The sequence below is a fragment of the Tenrec ecaudatus genome, chromosome 1 (assembly GCF_050624435.1).
Source record: "Tenrec ecaudatus isolate mTenEca1 chromosome 1, mTenEca1.hap1, whole genome shotgun sequence".
In the NCBI taxonomy this organism is placed as follows: Eukaryota; Metazoa; Chordata; class Mammalia; order Afrosoricida; family Tenrecidae; genus Tenrec; species Tenrec ecaudatus.
Window position 1 is genome coordinate 5,482,183 of NC_134530.1, and position 14,393 is coordinate 5,496,575.

Below are 14,393 nucleotides of genomic sequence, written 5' to 3' on the forward strand. Positions count from 1 at the left end.
AACGGGGACTCCAGGTCCTGCTGCCTCTCACTGTCTGTCTCTTCTAGAACAAAATCCGCTCAGGGGGTCCAGTAATGTCCTGTACCGGGCCAGGCACATGGGCGTGTTGGAATGCACTGATAGTCCAGGAGCTGAGGCTGGTGTGGTCCATGTTTCAGAGGCACACCGAGTCCCTACAGGGAGCCGTGGTGGCACTGTAGATTACGCACTGGGCTGCTAACAGAGAGGTCAGTGGTTCAAACTCAACGGCAGCTCCAAGGGAGCAAAATGAGGCTGTCCTGCTACCGTAAAAACGGACAGCTGTGAAAACCCACAGGGCAGCACTACCCTGTCCTCCTGGATTGTGGGAGTTGGAACTGCCCAGGGCTGTGGGAGGGTTCCCTTCTGGGTGGGATGAGTGAGCGTACTGGATGGGCACAGGGCTCTGGCCATCGGGCAGGTACACCATGATGAAGCCGTCCGAGTCAGGCTTGGGGGCCACGCTGGGCTTGGCACTGAGCAGGTTGAAGGCAGTCCAGGCGGTGACGGTCTGCTGGAGGCCGCCCAGGCTGCTACCGCGGTTCGTCAGGACAAAGTTGTAGAAGGTGTGAGGCTTGAGGTGTGTGATGAGCTTCTTGGTGGTCCGTCCGTCCACGTCCAGCGTGAGCCCGTTGTACTGGATCTGCGGGGGCGGGGGTGGGGTGGGTAGGGGAGCAGGAGGCTCAGCTTGGATGACAAGGCTCCAGGCTCAACCCCTGAGAGGCCCCAACACCTGGTTGAACCTTGACCCCAAGATAAGCTCCTACCAGAGGCTGAGCCTGAGCCTCAATCTCAAGTAAGCCCCACTTGACAGAGCCCCCAACCCCAGGATGAGGCCCAACCCCCTGCTGAACCCTGACAGCCTCAATCTAAGGCCAAACCCTAACCCCAGCTGATTCCCAACCCCATGCTGAGCCCTGGACCCCAAAGTGGACCCTAATCTTAACAGCCTGGATCCCACCAGTCCCAAATCAATTCCTAATGGTGACTGAGGTCCAACCCTGAATGAGCCCTGATCTTCAGTCTCAGCCCTGAAACTCAACCCCAGCTGAGCCCCAACTGAGGCCAAATCCTAACTTTAAGTGAATCCTGACCTTAGACTGAGCGTGGACCCCCGGCTGAGCTGAGCCCAGTGGGGCCTGGGCTCCTAGTCCCGTGCTGGTCTCCATTCCTGGGCTGAGCCCCGCTCATCCTTGGAAAGCGTGAGGGACTCATAGTTGTGGGGGACTCCCAATTGAGCCTAGTCCTGTCCTCTCCCATCCTGCCCTCACCCCCACCCAGGTACCCTACCTGGGTACCTTGTGGAGTTTAGACAAGATGTAGTCCTTGGAGAACTCCCAGCTGAATGCCCGCCCTGCCCCCACCTACTCCCTGGTAGGGCATGGGTGAGTGCCATGCCCCGTTACTGGGCCCTGCTCTGCTAGGGAAGCTAGCCGGGACCCCGCCCCCCTCTCCTCGCCCCGCCCCCTCCGGGCACCTTGTAGGGCGTGGGCGAGTTGTAGTTGTCCGGGAACTCCCAGCTCAGCAGCACGGAGGTCTTCATAATCATCTTCACCTTGAAGTTCTTGGGGGCGACTGCAGCGTGCAGCGCGGGTCAGGCGGGAGCGGGGAGAGAGAGGGGAGAAGGGCCGTGAGCGGGGAGCGCGGCCAGGGGGCGGCCCAGGCGCTCCCTGACATCCGTCGTCCTGTGCCTGTGCCCTCGGCCTGCCTGCCTGGCCCTGGCCCGGCCCTGCCTGCCTGTCGGGGCGCTGGGCCCAGCTGCGGGAGACGGCGCGGCTGCTGAGAAGAAGGCAGAAGGGGAGGGGGAGAAGAGGAGGAGAGGGGAGAGGGGAAGGGTGGGGGCGGCGGTGGGGGCGGCGGTGCCACCTAGGCACGTCCCACCTTTGCCAACGCCGGAGCCTCGGGGTCCGGACTCGCCTTCAGCGTCCATGAGGTAGCAGAAAAGTGACCACTTACCTGGGCGGGGGAGAGGGAGGGGGCTGGGGTGGGGGTGGGCGCGAGGCCCGGTCCGTCTCTGGTGCGGGCAGCCGCCGCGCGCCTACCTTGGTCCCGCAGGAACGTCCGGTAGCGGACAGGGGGGCTGTAGGGGCCGGGGCCCCGGCGCGTGTGGGCTCGCACTTGGAGGTCGTAGGCCGTGTCGGGCTTGAGGCCCCAGAGCGTGAGTGCGTTCTCGGCGCCCGGCTCGGCCGCGGCGGGCAGCTCGGTCTCTCGCGGGGCGTCCACGGCGCCGGCCTCCCGCACGGCCACCGTGTACTTGACGATGGCCCCGTTGCGCTCGGCGGGCACGGGCGCCAGCCAGCGGAGCAGGACGGTGCCGGCCGACGCGTTGCCGGCCGCCTCCAGGATCTGGGGGGGCCCGCGGGGCGTGTCCTCGGGGATGCTCAGAACCTGGGCCGCCTCTTCACCCAGGCCGCCGCGGCTGCGGGCCGCCAGCCGGAAGACGTACGTGGCGCCCTTGTGCACGCCTGGCGCCGTGTAGTGGTCCTCGGAGGCCGGGAAGTCCAGCGTGGCCAGGGGTGTCGAGTCCTCGCGGCCAAACTGCAGGCGGTAGCCTAGCACCTGGTCCTCGGTGGTGCCGGCCGGCGGCGTCCAGTGTGCCAGCAGGCTGCCCTCAGGGGTCTGCTGCACCGACAGGGTGGGGCGGCCCAGCACTGTGGGGACATGGGGAGGGAGGGCAGCAGTCAGGCCACAGGACCACCACCAGGCCAAGAGCAAGGGCAGACCATAGTTGAGTTTGGTCCTCCCCTGTCACCCCCCACCCCCTACAAGGAAAGCCTCAAGGGGGAGCTGATAGTTCAGTGAAGACTTGATGTGGGTGGGAACAGGAATCAGGGACCATCTGGGAACATTGCAGGGAAGAGCATGTGCAAAGGCCCCGAGGTGAGGCTGGGTGCCAAGGAGATGTAGGAAGTTACAGACAGGGAACAGCACCTGCCAAGGCCCTGAGGTATGACTGTGCCCGGGGTTGGGGTGGCTGGAGCTCAGCGAGGGGACCACTGACTCAGAGATGCCACAGAGATCAGCTGGGCACTGCCCTGGGTCCTCCTATGTTGGCCACCCTGTCTGGTGAGTGGCTCACTGGGCTCCTCTCCTGTTTCACTGCCCCTCCTGGTGTTCATTCCTGGCTAACCCTGTGGGACACAGGCCTGGGCAGGGCCCTGCCCCAGACCCATGGTTCTCGCAGCCCGGGGGAGTAGGCAACAGGACGAGAGGCTGTGGGGCTAGGAGGGGTAAAGCCAAGCCAAGACAGGTCCCTGGATTAAGCCTGGACCCTTTTATGGCAGGGTTATACCCTCAGTGGGCTCGGCATGGCTCTGACATGGGGCCCCTGGGCAAGGAGGGAGCCAGAGGTAGCTCTGGGGTGGTTCCTTACCTGCTCCCTTGGTCATGACCACCTTGGGTTTGCTTCGAGCTCCGTCGCCCTTCATGGTGTAGGCGGCTACCGTGATGGAGTAGGCGGTCTCAGGCTGCAGGTTTGTAATGACCATCTCCTGCAGGCAGGGCAGGGGTGGGGTAGGGGTGTCAGTGCCTGGTGGGCCGGGCCAGCCCACCTCAACCCCGCACCGGGCGCGTATGCAGATGTTCATGCACACAGACTCATGCTCAGCGCACGCCGCCTCGCCTACCCATGCCCCAGTGGGTACACTCAGCCAAGCCTCACACGTCCATCGCAGCAGCCTGGACCCTGGCTCCCACAGGCTGTGCTCCTCCAAGCAGCCAGAGGACGGGCGCCTGTGAGCACCGCCTGTGAGCACCTGAGTCAATCCCGTCCTTCTCAGAGCTCTCTGGAGCCCCCACCTCCCTCACAACCTCCCTTCCACTCAAGGGAGCCCCTACAGGGTCATGTGTGCCCTGCCTTCTCCAGTTCCTTTCTCTGCACCTTCAGTCACACTACTTCAGCTACACAAGCCTATTTGCTGTTCCTCCAACTTGTTAGGTCTGGTCCTGCCTCAGGGCCTTTGCACGGCCATGACCTCTGCCTCTTAGAAATACTGTGTGCCAGCTTGCAAGGGCCAAATGCTAAACATCCCAGCATTTTAAAACCAGGTTATGGAACACAGCCATTATTAAAAACAAAACATTAAAAACCAAAAGCTCAGGCTCAACTGCCATTGAGTTCATTCTGGCCCACGGGGCGGTATAGGACAGGGATGAGCTGCCTCTTGTGGGTTTCCAAGGTTTTAACTCTAGAGGAGAAGAAAGCCTCATCCTTCTCCCATAGAGCGGCTGGTGGTTTTGAACTGGTGACCTTGAGGTTGGAAGCCCCATGTAAAACCACTACGCCACTAGGGCTCAAATGAAGGCTCTAAACAGTCAAGGTCATGAGTGAGTACTCAAAACGGAACAAAGCCAAAACCACTACCCATCCCCACCCGGTTGCTATCAAGTTTATCCTGACTCCTGGCTGGGCTCCATCGGTTCTCAAGGCTGTGACCTTGTACAAGCAGATTGCCAGGGCTTCCTTCCGAGGCTCCTCCGACAGGGTGAGAATCCAGACCCCTCTGGGCTCAAAAGCATGCACTTGACTGCTTGTGCCACCTAGGGGCGCCTCCACCAATGATCCCCTCCCGAGGCTGGCTGTGGCTACAGCTTCTGTGCAGTGGAAATACGGCAATGAAGAGCCACCAAGTGTCACACCTCCCACAGCAGAGCCGCTGGCGGGATTTAAAATGCCAACCATGTGGCTGGCAGCCCAATGCCTAGCCCACTGCACCACTGGGGCTCCTTGTGTATCTCGTGGGCAGCCTGAAATCCACCACAGTCAGGGTCTTTCCACCATGTCAATGACCAGCTTGCCCAACAGAGCGTCAGCTGTTAGACACAGCTGCGTCCACCCCGTCCCGCCCTGTCCCACCAGGTGCAATTGTTTACGCCCTTGTGCTCTGCTCTGAGAAATGTCCATCTCCCTCACCTGACCCCCACCCCACCCCCAGGAGGGCGGGCTTAGGCTTGTCTTTCGCATCCAGCACAGATCAGGCATACTGCAGGTGTGCGCCCCGACTCCCACACACCTGTCTCCAGCCTGCAGTCACACATGCCCCCGCATTTGCGTGCATGCACCCTCAGAGTCTGGGCATGCCTGGACCACAGGCTGGGGTTCTCAGGGGAAGCACATCCAGAGGGCCTCCTGCCCCTGAATTCAGCTCGTCTCTCTCAGGGGCCCAGTGTGAGAGACTGAGCTTGGGTCACCTGGGAGTTCTCCATAGCCCCTGGATTTGAGGCAAGAAAGGGGTGGAGCCGAAAACAGTGGGCAGGACCAGTGGCAATTTAATTCTAGACCTGGGGACCTCAGTGGTACCTAGGGTACCCCATTTTCAGAGCATAAAGATGGACCAGAGAGGGGCAGCCACTTGTAGACAGTCACACAGCAATGCTGCTCTGGTGCACAGCTTCCTGAGAAGACTGGGGCGGGATGGTGGGGGTTCCTCTCCCCATGCCAGGTTAGGCCAGGGAGGCTTTCCCAGGCGGCCAGGCAGCACCACCCTAGGAGACAGGGCTGCACTAGGCTGGAAAATGGCTTGCCCCCAAAGGGGGTGCAGGGTGTGGTTCAGGGATAAGAAAAACATTTTAAGCAAAGGTGGGCCTAGGGAGAGGGGAGGGGTGAACCCTGCTGAGTGTGTGTATGGGGGGAGGTGTCTTGCCCAGGTGAGTAGCTGAGTGACCCATTTGCATGCTGGGAAAACTGAGGCTGCCGCTCCAACAGGCACCCTGGGAGCAGGGGGAGGAGACCCTGGATGCGGATGTGCGGGAGGGGTAAAGGGTGGCACAGCACGGCCCGCGCAGGGTGCACAGCAGACGCCCGGCGCTACTCACATATTCCGCGGTGTCATCCGTCTCCCACTGCGCGCGGGAGGAGCGGCGCGGGAGAGAGGAGGCGGTGAGAGAGGGGGCCAGAGAGAGTGGGGAGAAGCAGCGCCGGGCAGGCCGCCCACCGGGACCCCTCCCCGCCCCTGCCCACCTGGGCATCGGCCAGCATGACGTCCTTGATGCGCGGCGGCCCGCGGGCCTCGGCGCCCTCCATGCGCACGTAGTGGACTTGGTAGCCGCGGATCTGGCCATGCTGCCGGCCGGGCGCGGGCGAGCGCCACAGCACACGGATGGCCGTGGCGTTGAGCGCCTCCGCCTCCACCTTCCGCGGCGGCGCGCTGGGCACTGGCGGGCGGAAGTGGGGAGGGGAGGGGCAGGCGGGGCCGTTACTAGAGCGACCGGCCCCGCCCCGGGCAGGTGCCCGAAGCCGGGGCGCTGAGTGGCTGCCGGTTAGGGAGAGCTCGCTCGGGGCCTCCATCCGTCTTGTCCCCCATGGGCTCTGATGGCCGGTCGGCCTCATTCCATTGGGAGAAGGGGAAATTGAGGCTTTCCCTGCGCCCCAGCAGAACCTGAGTCACCAGCAGGGACTGCCACCTGACCTAAAAGCCACACCCACCTGTGTCCTCCAGGCCCACAGATCAGGGCGCTGGGAACCCCGTATTAGGTGGCCCCACAGTGGTTCCAGAATCCCATGGTCAGAAAGCAGCTTGGCTGGGATTGGAACCGGGGAAACCCAGCTCCCCTCGCGCACATTCCCGCAGGCACTTCGGGGGCTTTCTCAACACCCCTCCAGTAGGATACACCCCATCCTGCCCCAGGGTAAGGCTGGCATGGAGAGAAGGGGCTTCATTTTATCTCCATGCCTGGGGGGCCGGCCATCTGGCCCTCATGGAAGTGCGCCCATGGAACTTTCCCAGGCAACGGCTCGGAGAGCACACCCCGCCCCCTCCCAGGAAGGAGCCGAGATTTCTGTGCAGCGATGGCTGCCTTCATTTCTCCCCAGGGACCACCCGCAGGTCCACTTAACTCTCCAGCGACAAATTCCCCAGGGCCTGAAATTGTCCCGGTGAGGAGTGCCATGAGCCGGTGCTTCCTGGAGTGTGATCAGCATGCTGCTGTCCACAACCTTTCCAGGAGCGGAGGAGCCAAAGGAGCTCTCAGTTTGCGGCTCTGCTGGGAGCCTGGGGCCCAAACTTGAACCGATTCTAACTGGTAGGGACCCTATAGGACAGAATAGACCTGCCCTGCGGGTTTCTGAGACTAACTCTTGGTGGGAGTAGAACCCCTCATCTTTACCCCATGGAGTGGCTGGTGGTTTCGATCTGCTGATCTCACGATTAGTAGCCCAACACGTCACCTGCTATGCCACCCAGTAGCCTGATTTTGTGGTGGGTGCTGTTAAGTGTTTCCCACACCCCATCTTTTCTGGTTCCACCGTGTAACCATACCGAGGGGCTGCCGGCGTCACTTCCTGGGCTAAAGCCAGGCCGTGAGGCCTGAAACCACCATCTCCGAGACCAAGGAGCCCAGTGAGGCCGCCAGCAGGCCTCCTTGCCTCCTGGAGACCCGGGTGGGGCCTGGTGGGGAGGGGTCCCGGCCAGGGCTGGTGCTTACCGTCCTCGTCGGTGCGGACGACCACGGGCGAGCTCTCGGGCCCTGGTCCCACCTCTGTGTGCGCGACGGTGGTGATGCGGTAGTCCGTCCACTTCTCCAGCGCCTCCAGCAGGATCTGGGTGGCGGTCGGGGGGATGCCGTTCACCTCCTTGGGTTCCGGGTCCTCTGAGCCCAGCGGTCGGTAGCGGACGCTGTAGCCCACCAGGGCCCCGTTGTGCGTTTCTGGCGGCGGCGGCCTCCAACTTACCAGAATCGCTGTGGAGCGCGTGCTGACACATTTAACATCTTGAGGGGGGGCTGACGGTTCTACGGGGGAGGGGAGAGCATGGGGGCGAGGGGGTGGGAGGAGGAGGGACGGGCAGGGTGGGGAGAGGAGGGGAGGGAGGGCAGGGAAACAAAAGATGGGAAAGAGAAAATAAAAAAGAAGATGATAACAAACAAAACAGAACCAAACCAAAGAGAAGTTGAACCCAAAAGAGAAGGGTGTAACCAAAAGTGGGATGAAGGACGGACGGACGGACGGGCAGGGGTGGGGGTGGGGAGGGCTGGCCAAGAACGCTGCGCTCACCACCAGGCGCACAGTAGGTCTTGGGCAGAGGGAGTCCACATCCACTGTCCCCAGGGGCCACGACCAGGATAACAGCTGGAAAGCTCCAGCGATTGAGCACCAATCACAGACTCCAAGAACATTGCATCACGAACGCCTACTGCGTGGCGGGCGAGGTGCCCTGGTGGTGCTGTGGTTAAGCACATGGCGCCAATCTGACAGGCCAGTGGTTCGAGTCTACTGGCTTCACGGAAGTAAGATGTGGCAGGCCTGCTTTCGGCCATAGAAGGAACAGCCGTGCCATCTCTTATCTGTCTGTCCGAGAGAGTTGCTGTGTGCAGGAATCTCCATGAAGGCAGTGCTACTGTGTGTGTGGTCCCATGCTAAGGGGACATCAAGAATAACCCACCGAGCAGTGACTGTGTGCCAGGGACCCACCACAGCCAGGTCCCATGCCGAGGGGAATCCCAGAGATAAGTTCTATGTAATAGGCCAGACATCATATAACGCACAGGCCCCAAGAATAACAGTAACAGGGCTTACTACTGAATGGCTACTGTGTGGCTGGCACCTACTATGTGCCGAGTACCATATCAAGGGTAAGAGAAGTGAAAAAGCCCCAGCAGGGAACTACTGTGTGCTAAGCACAATGCTAGGGGCCTCACAGAATGGTGCAAACATCTCTGTGGCAGACACCTACTGTGTGCTAGGCTGTACTGTGAACCAAGTACCCTGCCAAGGCCTCGAAAGTCCCATTCTTGAGAGCCTACTAAGTGCCAGGGACCATGCTACGGTTACTTAATGCAGGAACAGTGTACACATTATTCACTGAAGACCTACTGTGTGTAGCATGGTGCCTGGGGACCACACTCCTTGGCACCTACTATGTGCCCAGCCTTACACCAAGGGCTTCACAGAGTAACCATAACGTTCTCCTTTATCGAGAACCCACTGTGCACTCGTATCGCATTATGAGGTTTAGAGAAGCCGATGCCCCTGTTCTGCACACCTACCATGCCCCAGGTGCCCTGCCTAGGGCTCTGTGGAGAACTAATCAAAATGGCCACTTACTGGACCCCCACTGTGTGTGAGGTACTGGGCTCAGGGCTGTCAGTTAAGACGGCCCATGATTTGCACACCTACTGTGTTTGCAGAGCCCCGACTCTACGCATGGCACCGTGCCCCGTCTGCTACAGAGTAAGCCGCATGTACGGAGCACCTACTGTGGGCAGTTGGGAGGCACCTGACAATAACGCCCACTGCCCTCCAAAGTGAAAGTTACAGTTGCCACGTCGGTGGCCCCTGCTGTGTGCCAGACACTGGGCCGTGTGAAAGGGTCACAGGGTAACACGAATGCTGTTGCTGGCCGGGGCTGTCCAGTCCTTTCTACTCGGCCACCACAGGCAGGACAGAAGGAAACACTGCCTGGCCCTGGCCCTGCACCATCTGCGCCTCCCTGCTGTACTTGAGCCCGGTGTTGCCACCCACCGTGTCAATGCATCTCGTCTGGGGTCTTCCTCTTTTAACGACCATCTACTTTACCAAGTCGGATGTCCTTCTCCAGGGACTGGTCCCCTCCGGATAATGTGTCCAAAGTACGTGAGACCAAGTCTCCCTCCCGTGCCCCACCCCATTGTTTCTAGGGAGCATTCTGGCTGTACTTCTTCCGAGACAGGTTTTTTCATTCTGTGATGGTCCATGGTGTCTTCAGCATCTTTTGCTAAGATTATAATTGGCATCATTTCTCCCTTGTCCAGCTTCAACTGCATGTCAGGTGACTGACGAACAAAGTGACACCCTCCTTTGGAAAAAATAGCCGTTGGAATACAGAAGCCTTAGGTAGATTTGTCCAACACAATGGGCTGGTTGACTTCGTGCTTGCTGCTTCTCTGGGCATTGACTGCATCTTTCCTCTGTTTTATCCGGATGTAGGTTTCCTGGTGCGGTGGTTGGGATTTGGGTTTCCTTTACAGCGAGCTGTAAAATCCATACAGAAGGCTGCAGTCTTTGATCTTCAGCTTCAGCGCCCCAAGCCCTCCTTGCTTCCGGTAGCACAGCTGTTATCTGCATGTTGCAGCTTGTTCGTGAGACTTCCTCCAGTTGATCCCCGTCTTCTTCATCTAGTTCACCTTCTGGGATGCCTCGCTCGGCCTGCAGCTTGGAGGAGGAGGTCAAAGAATACAATCCTGCCACACGTCTTCCCCGATTTTCAACCACGCAACTCCCCCTTGTTCTAGCCGAATGACTACCTGCCCCCCGGTCTACACCCAGGCTCCTCGCGAGTTCAATGAACTGTTCTGGGGCTACCATTCTTCAGTGTGATCCAAAAATCTATCAGGAGCCACACGGTTGAATGCCTTTGCACCGTCAACGAAAGACAGGTCAGCACCTGGCTCATCCTCTGCTTTTAGCCCAGATCCCACCTGACGTCAACAACGATACCCCTTGCTCCAAGCCCTCTTCGATTCTGGCTTGCATTTCCGACAGCTCCCTGTTGACTGACGTGCTGTATGCTTGAATGCTCCTCGGCCAAGTCTGCCTGGTGCGTGAAGCTAATGACATTTCTGCGTTTTGTCGGACCGCCGGGCTTTGGAAGTGGGCCCGGAGTTGGCTGGCCAGGTAGCTGCCTTTCAAGTCTCTCGACACACACGGAATTTCGAGTCAGGCCTGAGTTGTATCGGTGTGCTGACCATACTTCAATTGGTGTTTTGTGAATTCCTGGAGTCTGGTTTGGGCCCATGCCTCCAGAACAGCGTGGACTTCTTCCTTCATCGCCATTGGTTCTCGGTCACAAGCTACCTCCTGAGACGGCCGGATGTAACCAATTCCTCTTGGGGCAGTGACCCTATGTGTTTGTTCCATCTTTTTGTCTTTGATGTGGCCTACGGGGTTTGAGTTTTAACCTGTGCTGTCGTTGTGGGCGCGGTTGAGTGGGCTCCCCCCACACGCACAGCAGAATGAACCCTCGCCCGGTCCTGTGCCACCTTCACAATTGTGATCTGTGAGCCACGGGGCTCACCCATCTCCTGAAGGGCCTTCCTCCTTTTGGCTGCCCAAGCACGATGACCTCCACCGGGGACCGGCCTCTCCTGACAGCAAGTCCAAAGTACAGGAGACGAAGCCTGCTAGTCTTCGCTTCTGAGGAGCGTTCCGGCTTCGCTTCTCCCTGCAAGTCCGTGGAGCTTCAGCCTCCCCCGCCCGCAGCATCATTTGACTGCTTTGGCTCTTCTTCGGTCCTCCTTGTTTGCTCTCCAATTTTCACATGCCTCGGAGGTGACTGTGGAAGGTCGGAGCAACGTCCTGTTTTCAACCCTTGGAAGAGGCCTGGGGTTTTCGCAGCAGATTGACCCAAGGCAGGGCCTCGTTTGATCTGTTGGCCACAGAATCCTTCGATATTACAACTCGGGGTCTGCAGTGTTCTTTCGATTCTTCCAGCTTCCCAAGTGCTGCCCTGTTCTTCCCACTGGGTCTTCCGACTCTAGGCCTTTGCCGGTTCTGTGGTCATTGTCTTCTGGAGCGACTTGTGGAAGCTCTTTGCTCAACTCTGACGCCATCGTTTTTCATTCACTTCAGTGGCTCTTAAGCAGAGCTCAGGAATCCCCCTCTCCCACCCTCTCTGTTTTGGTCTTTTCTTTCTCTCTTGTCTTTTGAACGATCCCTTGCCTTCTTTGTGAACGATGCCCTTGATGCCATCCCCGACTCACTCACCTGGTCTTGGGCCGTTAGGTGTTCAAGGCGTCCACTTTGCTGTCGAGCATGGTATCCAAACACAGGTGCTGTTCTGCAACGTTCCCGTGGACTTGCTCCAACCGTCTGCAACTTCGACTTGGGCTTGCATGAGAATGATGGATGGTCTGGTCCCCGGTTGGCCAGGAGCTTCTCCGCCCTCACTTCCCACAGATGTCCACTCTATTCCCGAGTCTTCCACCAATCCTCTATGACGGCTGTATGTGTGGTCCAAGGGAAAGGCTCATTCCAGCCATGTGCTGTTGATCTCGCCAGGTCTTCCCATGGGCTCTCTGGGAGGGGCAGCTGTCGTCCAGGCCTTATTTCTCGGTGGCCAGTCCTCCTTCGTTGGTCCCAGTTCAAAGTCTAGTCCCTGGTGATTATCATTGCCGCTTGGATGCCTGATCTCAGACTGCATAAATTGGCAAAACCCTGCCATTTCCTGGTTTGGGGCTTTGGTGGCCCGGGGTGCAGACTGAAGTCACAGTCCTTTGGAATGAACCGGTCACCTTCCGTGTTTGCTGCTGTCAGGTGCCACCCGGACAGTGCTGGCACAGGGGCCCCGTGCACAATGGAAGGAAACACCAGCCAGCCCTGTGCCATCCTCCCAACGGTTCCGATGGCGGAGCCCTTAAAGCCCGTGTCCATCCGTTTAGCGAGGGCCTTCCTCTTCTTCGCCGCCCCTCCGCTTCACCAAGTATGAAGTCCTTCTCCAGGGACTGGTCTCTGCTGACAATATGTCTGAAGTCTGGTCATCCTTGCTTCTAAGGAGCAGTCTGGCCACACTTGCTCCAACACAGGTTTGGCTGTTCTCCAGGCGCCCAGCCATCTCAGTGCTCCTCACCAGCACCGCCGTTCAGGTGATCGATTCTTCTTCGGTCTTCTTTGTTCCACGCCCAGCGTTCACACCCATATGAAGTAATCGAAAATGCCACGGCCTGGGTCAGGAGCAGCTCGGTCCTCAAAATAACATCCTGGTTTTTCAACGCTTGAAAGAGGCCCCATGCCGCAGCCGTACCCAACGCCATGCCTCGTTCGAGCGTTGGACTCTGCTTCTGTGAGCACCGACGGGGTGTCCAAGCAAGAGGAAATCCTTGACAACGTCAGCCTTCCTTGTACGAGTGTGATGATTGGCGGGTCGCTGACTGTGCGCTTTAGAATCATCTTTGAAATGTTCTTTGTGAGAATGAATGTGTCCTCCATTCCTGAGCACCCACTGGGTGTCAAACACTGTGCGAGGCGCTTCCTTGGAGAACAGCAACCGGCCTCCAGCACCCCTCCCCATAGTAAGCACCTAGTGTGTGCCAGGTGATCACAAAGCACCCTAACACACGTTAGCTGCTACCACACATCCTAAGCACACACTGTGTGTAAACGCCTTAATGGGCAACAGCAATGCACACACCCCCACTACACACAAACATGTTAAGCACCTACTGTGTGCTTGGCAACATGTTAGCATTCTATTCAAAATGGCAAGTATCTGTGTACTCAGCACCTACTGTGTGCTGGGCAGTTATGAAGAGCCTTCTATTACAAATCACGCAGTGACTTCTAAAGCACCAGTGTTGTGCCAAGCGCGGTACTGAGACCTCCACTGGGCAAACAGTGTCAGTCCCCATGCACTAAGTACCTACTGTGTGCCTGTGTCAAAGGCCTTCTATAACAACAGTGATTCCGTACAGTAAGCACCAATGGTGTGCCCAGCATGTGTGAAAGGCTTTTGTCCTTATAACTGACCACTGAATGTGCAAGCAGCGTGCCAAGGCTTTGCAGATAATACGTGCACATCTTGAGCAACAAGTGTGTACCTGGCACCATGTAAGGCCCCTTCTGGACACACACTGCCTCCCATCAGTACACCTACTGTGTGCACTGGCCAACCTCTTTACAGCAAACACCGACCACTTTCCATGCACCAGGCACTGGGCTTTACAGAACAATGGCCCTCACAGTCACCTGTGTGCTATGAGCACCTACTGTGTGCCCACTGCCGGGCTAAGCTTATGACAGAAGCTGCGGGCTTCCCTTTACTGAGGTCCCACTACGTGCCCAGCACCATGCCACTCCACTCCTAAGACAAAAAACAGCTGTTGCATTTGTAGAGCACCTACTGTGTGCCGGGCTTGATGGAATCATGGCACCATGTGCTGGCAGGTGGTGCAGTGAGCAGGGGCTGGGCCCTGTGTTCACTCAGCCCCTTGCAGACTGGTGGCGGATGGGGGGGGGGGAGGGTGGCACTGATTATCAGATGGGCCAACCCTGGAGCTGAGCACTTCCCCAGAATTCTCTCCTTTCACTTTCCTGGGCCCTGGAGGTGGTTGGAACCAACACCTGCCCTGTGCTCCCGTGGGGGTGCCAGTCTGCTCTGCTCCCGTTGCTCTTTGCAGACCACCTTCCCACACACCTCAGCGGTGGGTCCCATTTTACAGGTGAGAAAACAGAGGCTGGACAACAGCATGTCGCCTGCCCCAGGACTTGGCTATTCTTTGGGGCTGGCCGGCCAGGTGGAAGGTTTTTTGGGCAGGTCGAGGCTGATGGGAATCTTGTACCATGGACAGCCGGCGACTCTCCAGCTGCATAAACTGTCCCCATTGGGTCACTGTTAACTATGGGCCTGTCCCTGTGGCAGGCTGGGAAGGCACCCAGGGCAGGCCAGAGCATCCCCAAAGATGCTGGG

General features: G+C 58.7%; 1 protein-coding gene across 1 annotated transcript in view; it reads right to left on the reverse strand.

Moving 5' to 3' along the window:
- The window catches only part of PTPRS (protein tyrosine phosphatase receptor type S), a 79,994-nt gene that overhangs the window by 17,085 nt on the left and 48,516 nt on the right, over positions 1-14,393 (reverse strand). Inside the window, exons 12-17 of the mRNA XM_075549796.1 lie at positions 7,441-7,746; positions 5,978-6,171; positions 3,392-3,509; positions 2,061-2,669; positions 1,496-1,593; positions 408-661 (exon numbers count right to left, since the gene is read on the reverse strand). Of these exons, the coding sequence (XP_075405911.1) occupies positions 408-661; positions 1,496-1,593; positions 2,061-2,669; positions 3,392-3,509; positions 5,978-6,171; positions 7,441-7,746 (1,579 nt within the window). The remainder of the gene's footprint in view (positions 1-407; positions 662-1,495; positions 1,594-2,060; positions 2,670-3,391; positions 3,510-5,977; positions 6,172-7,440; positions 7,747-14,393) is intronic.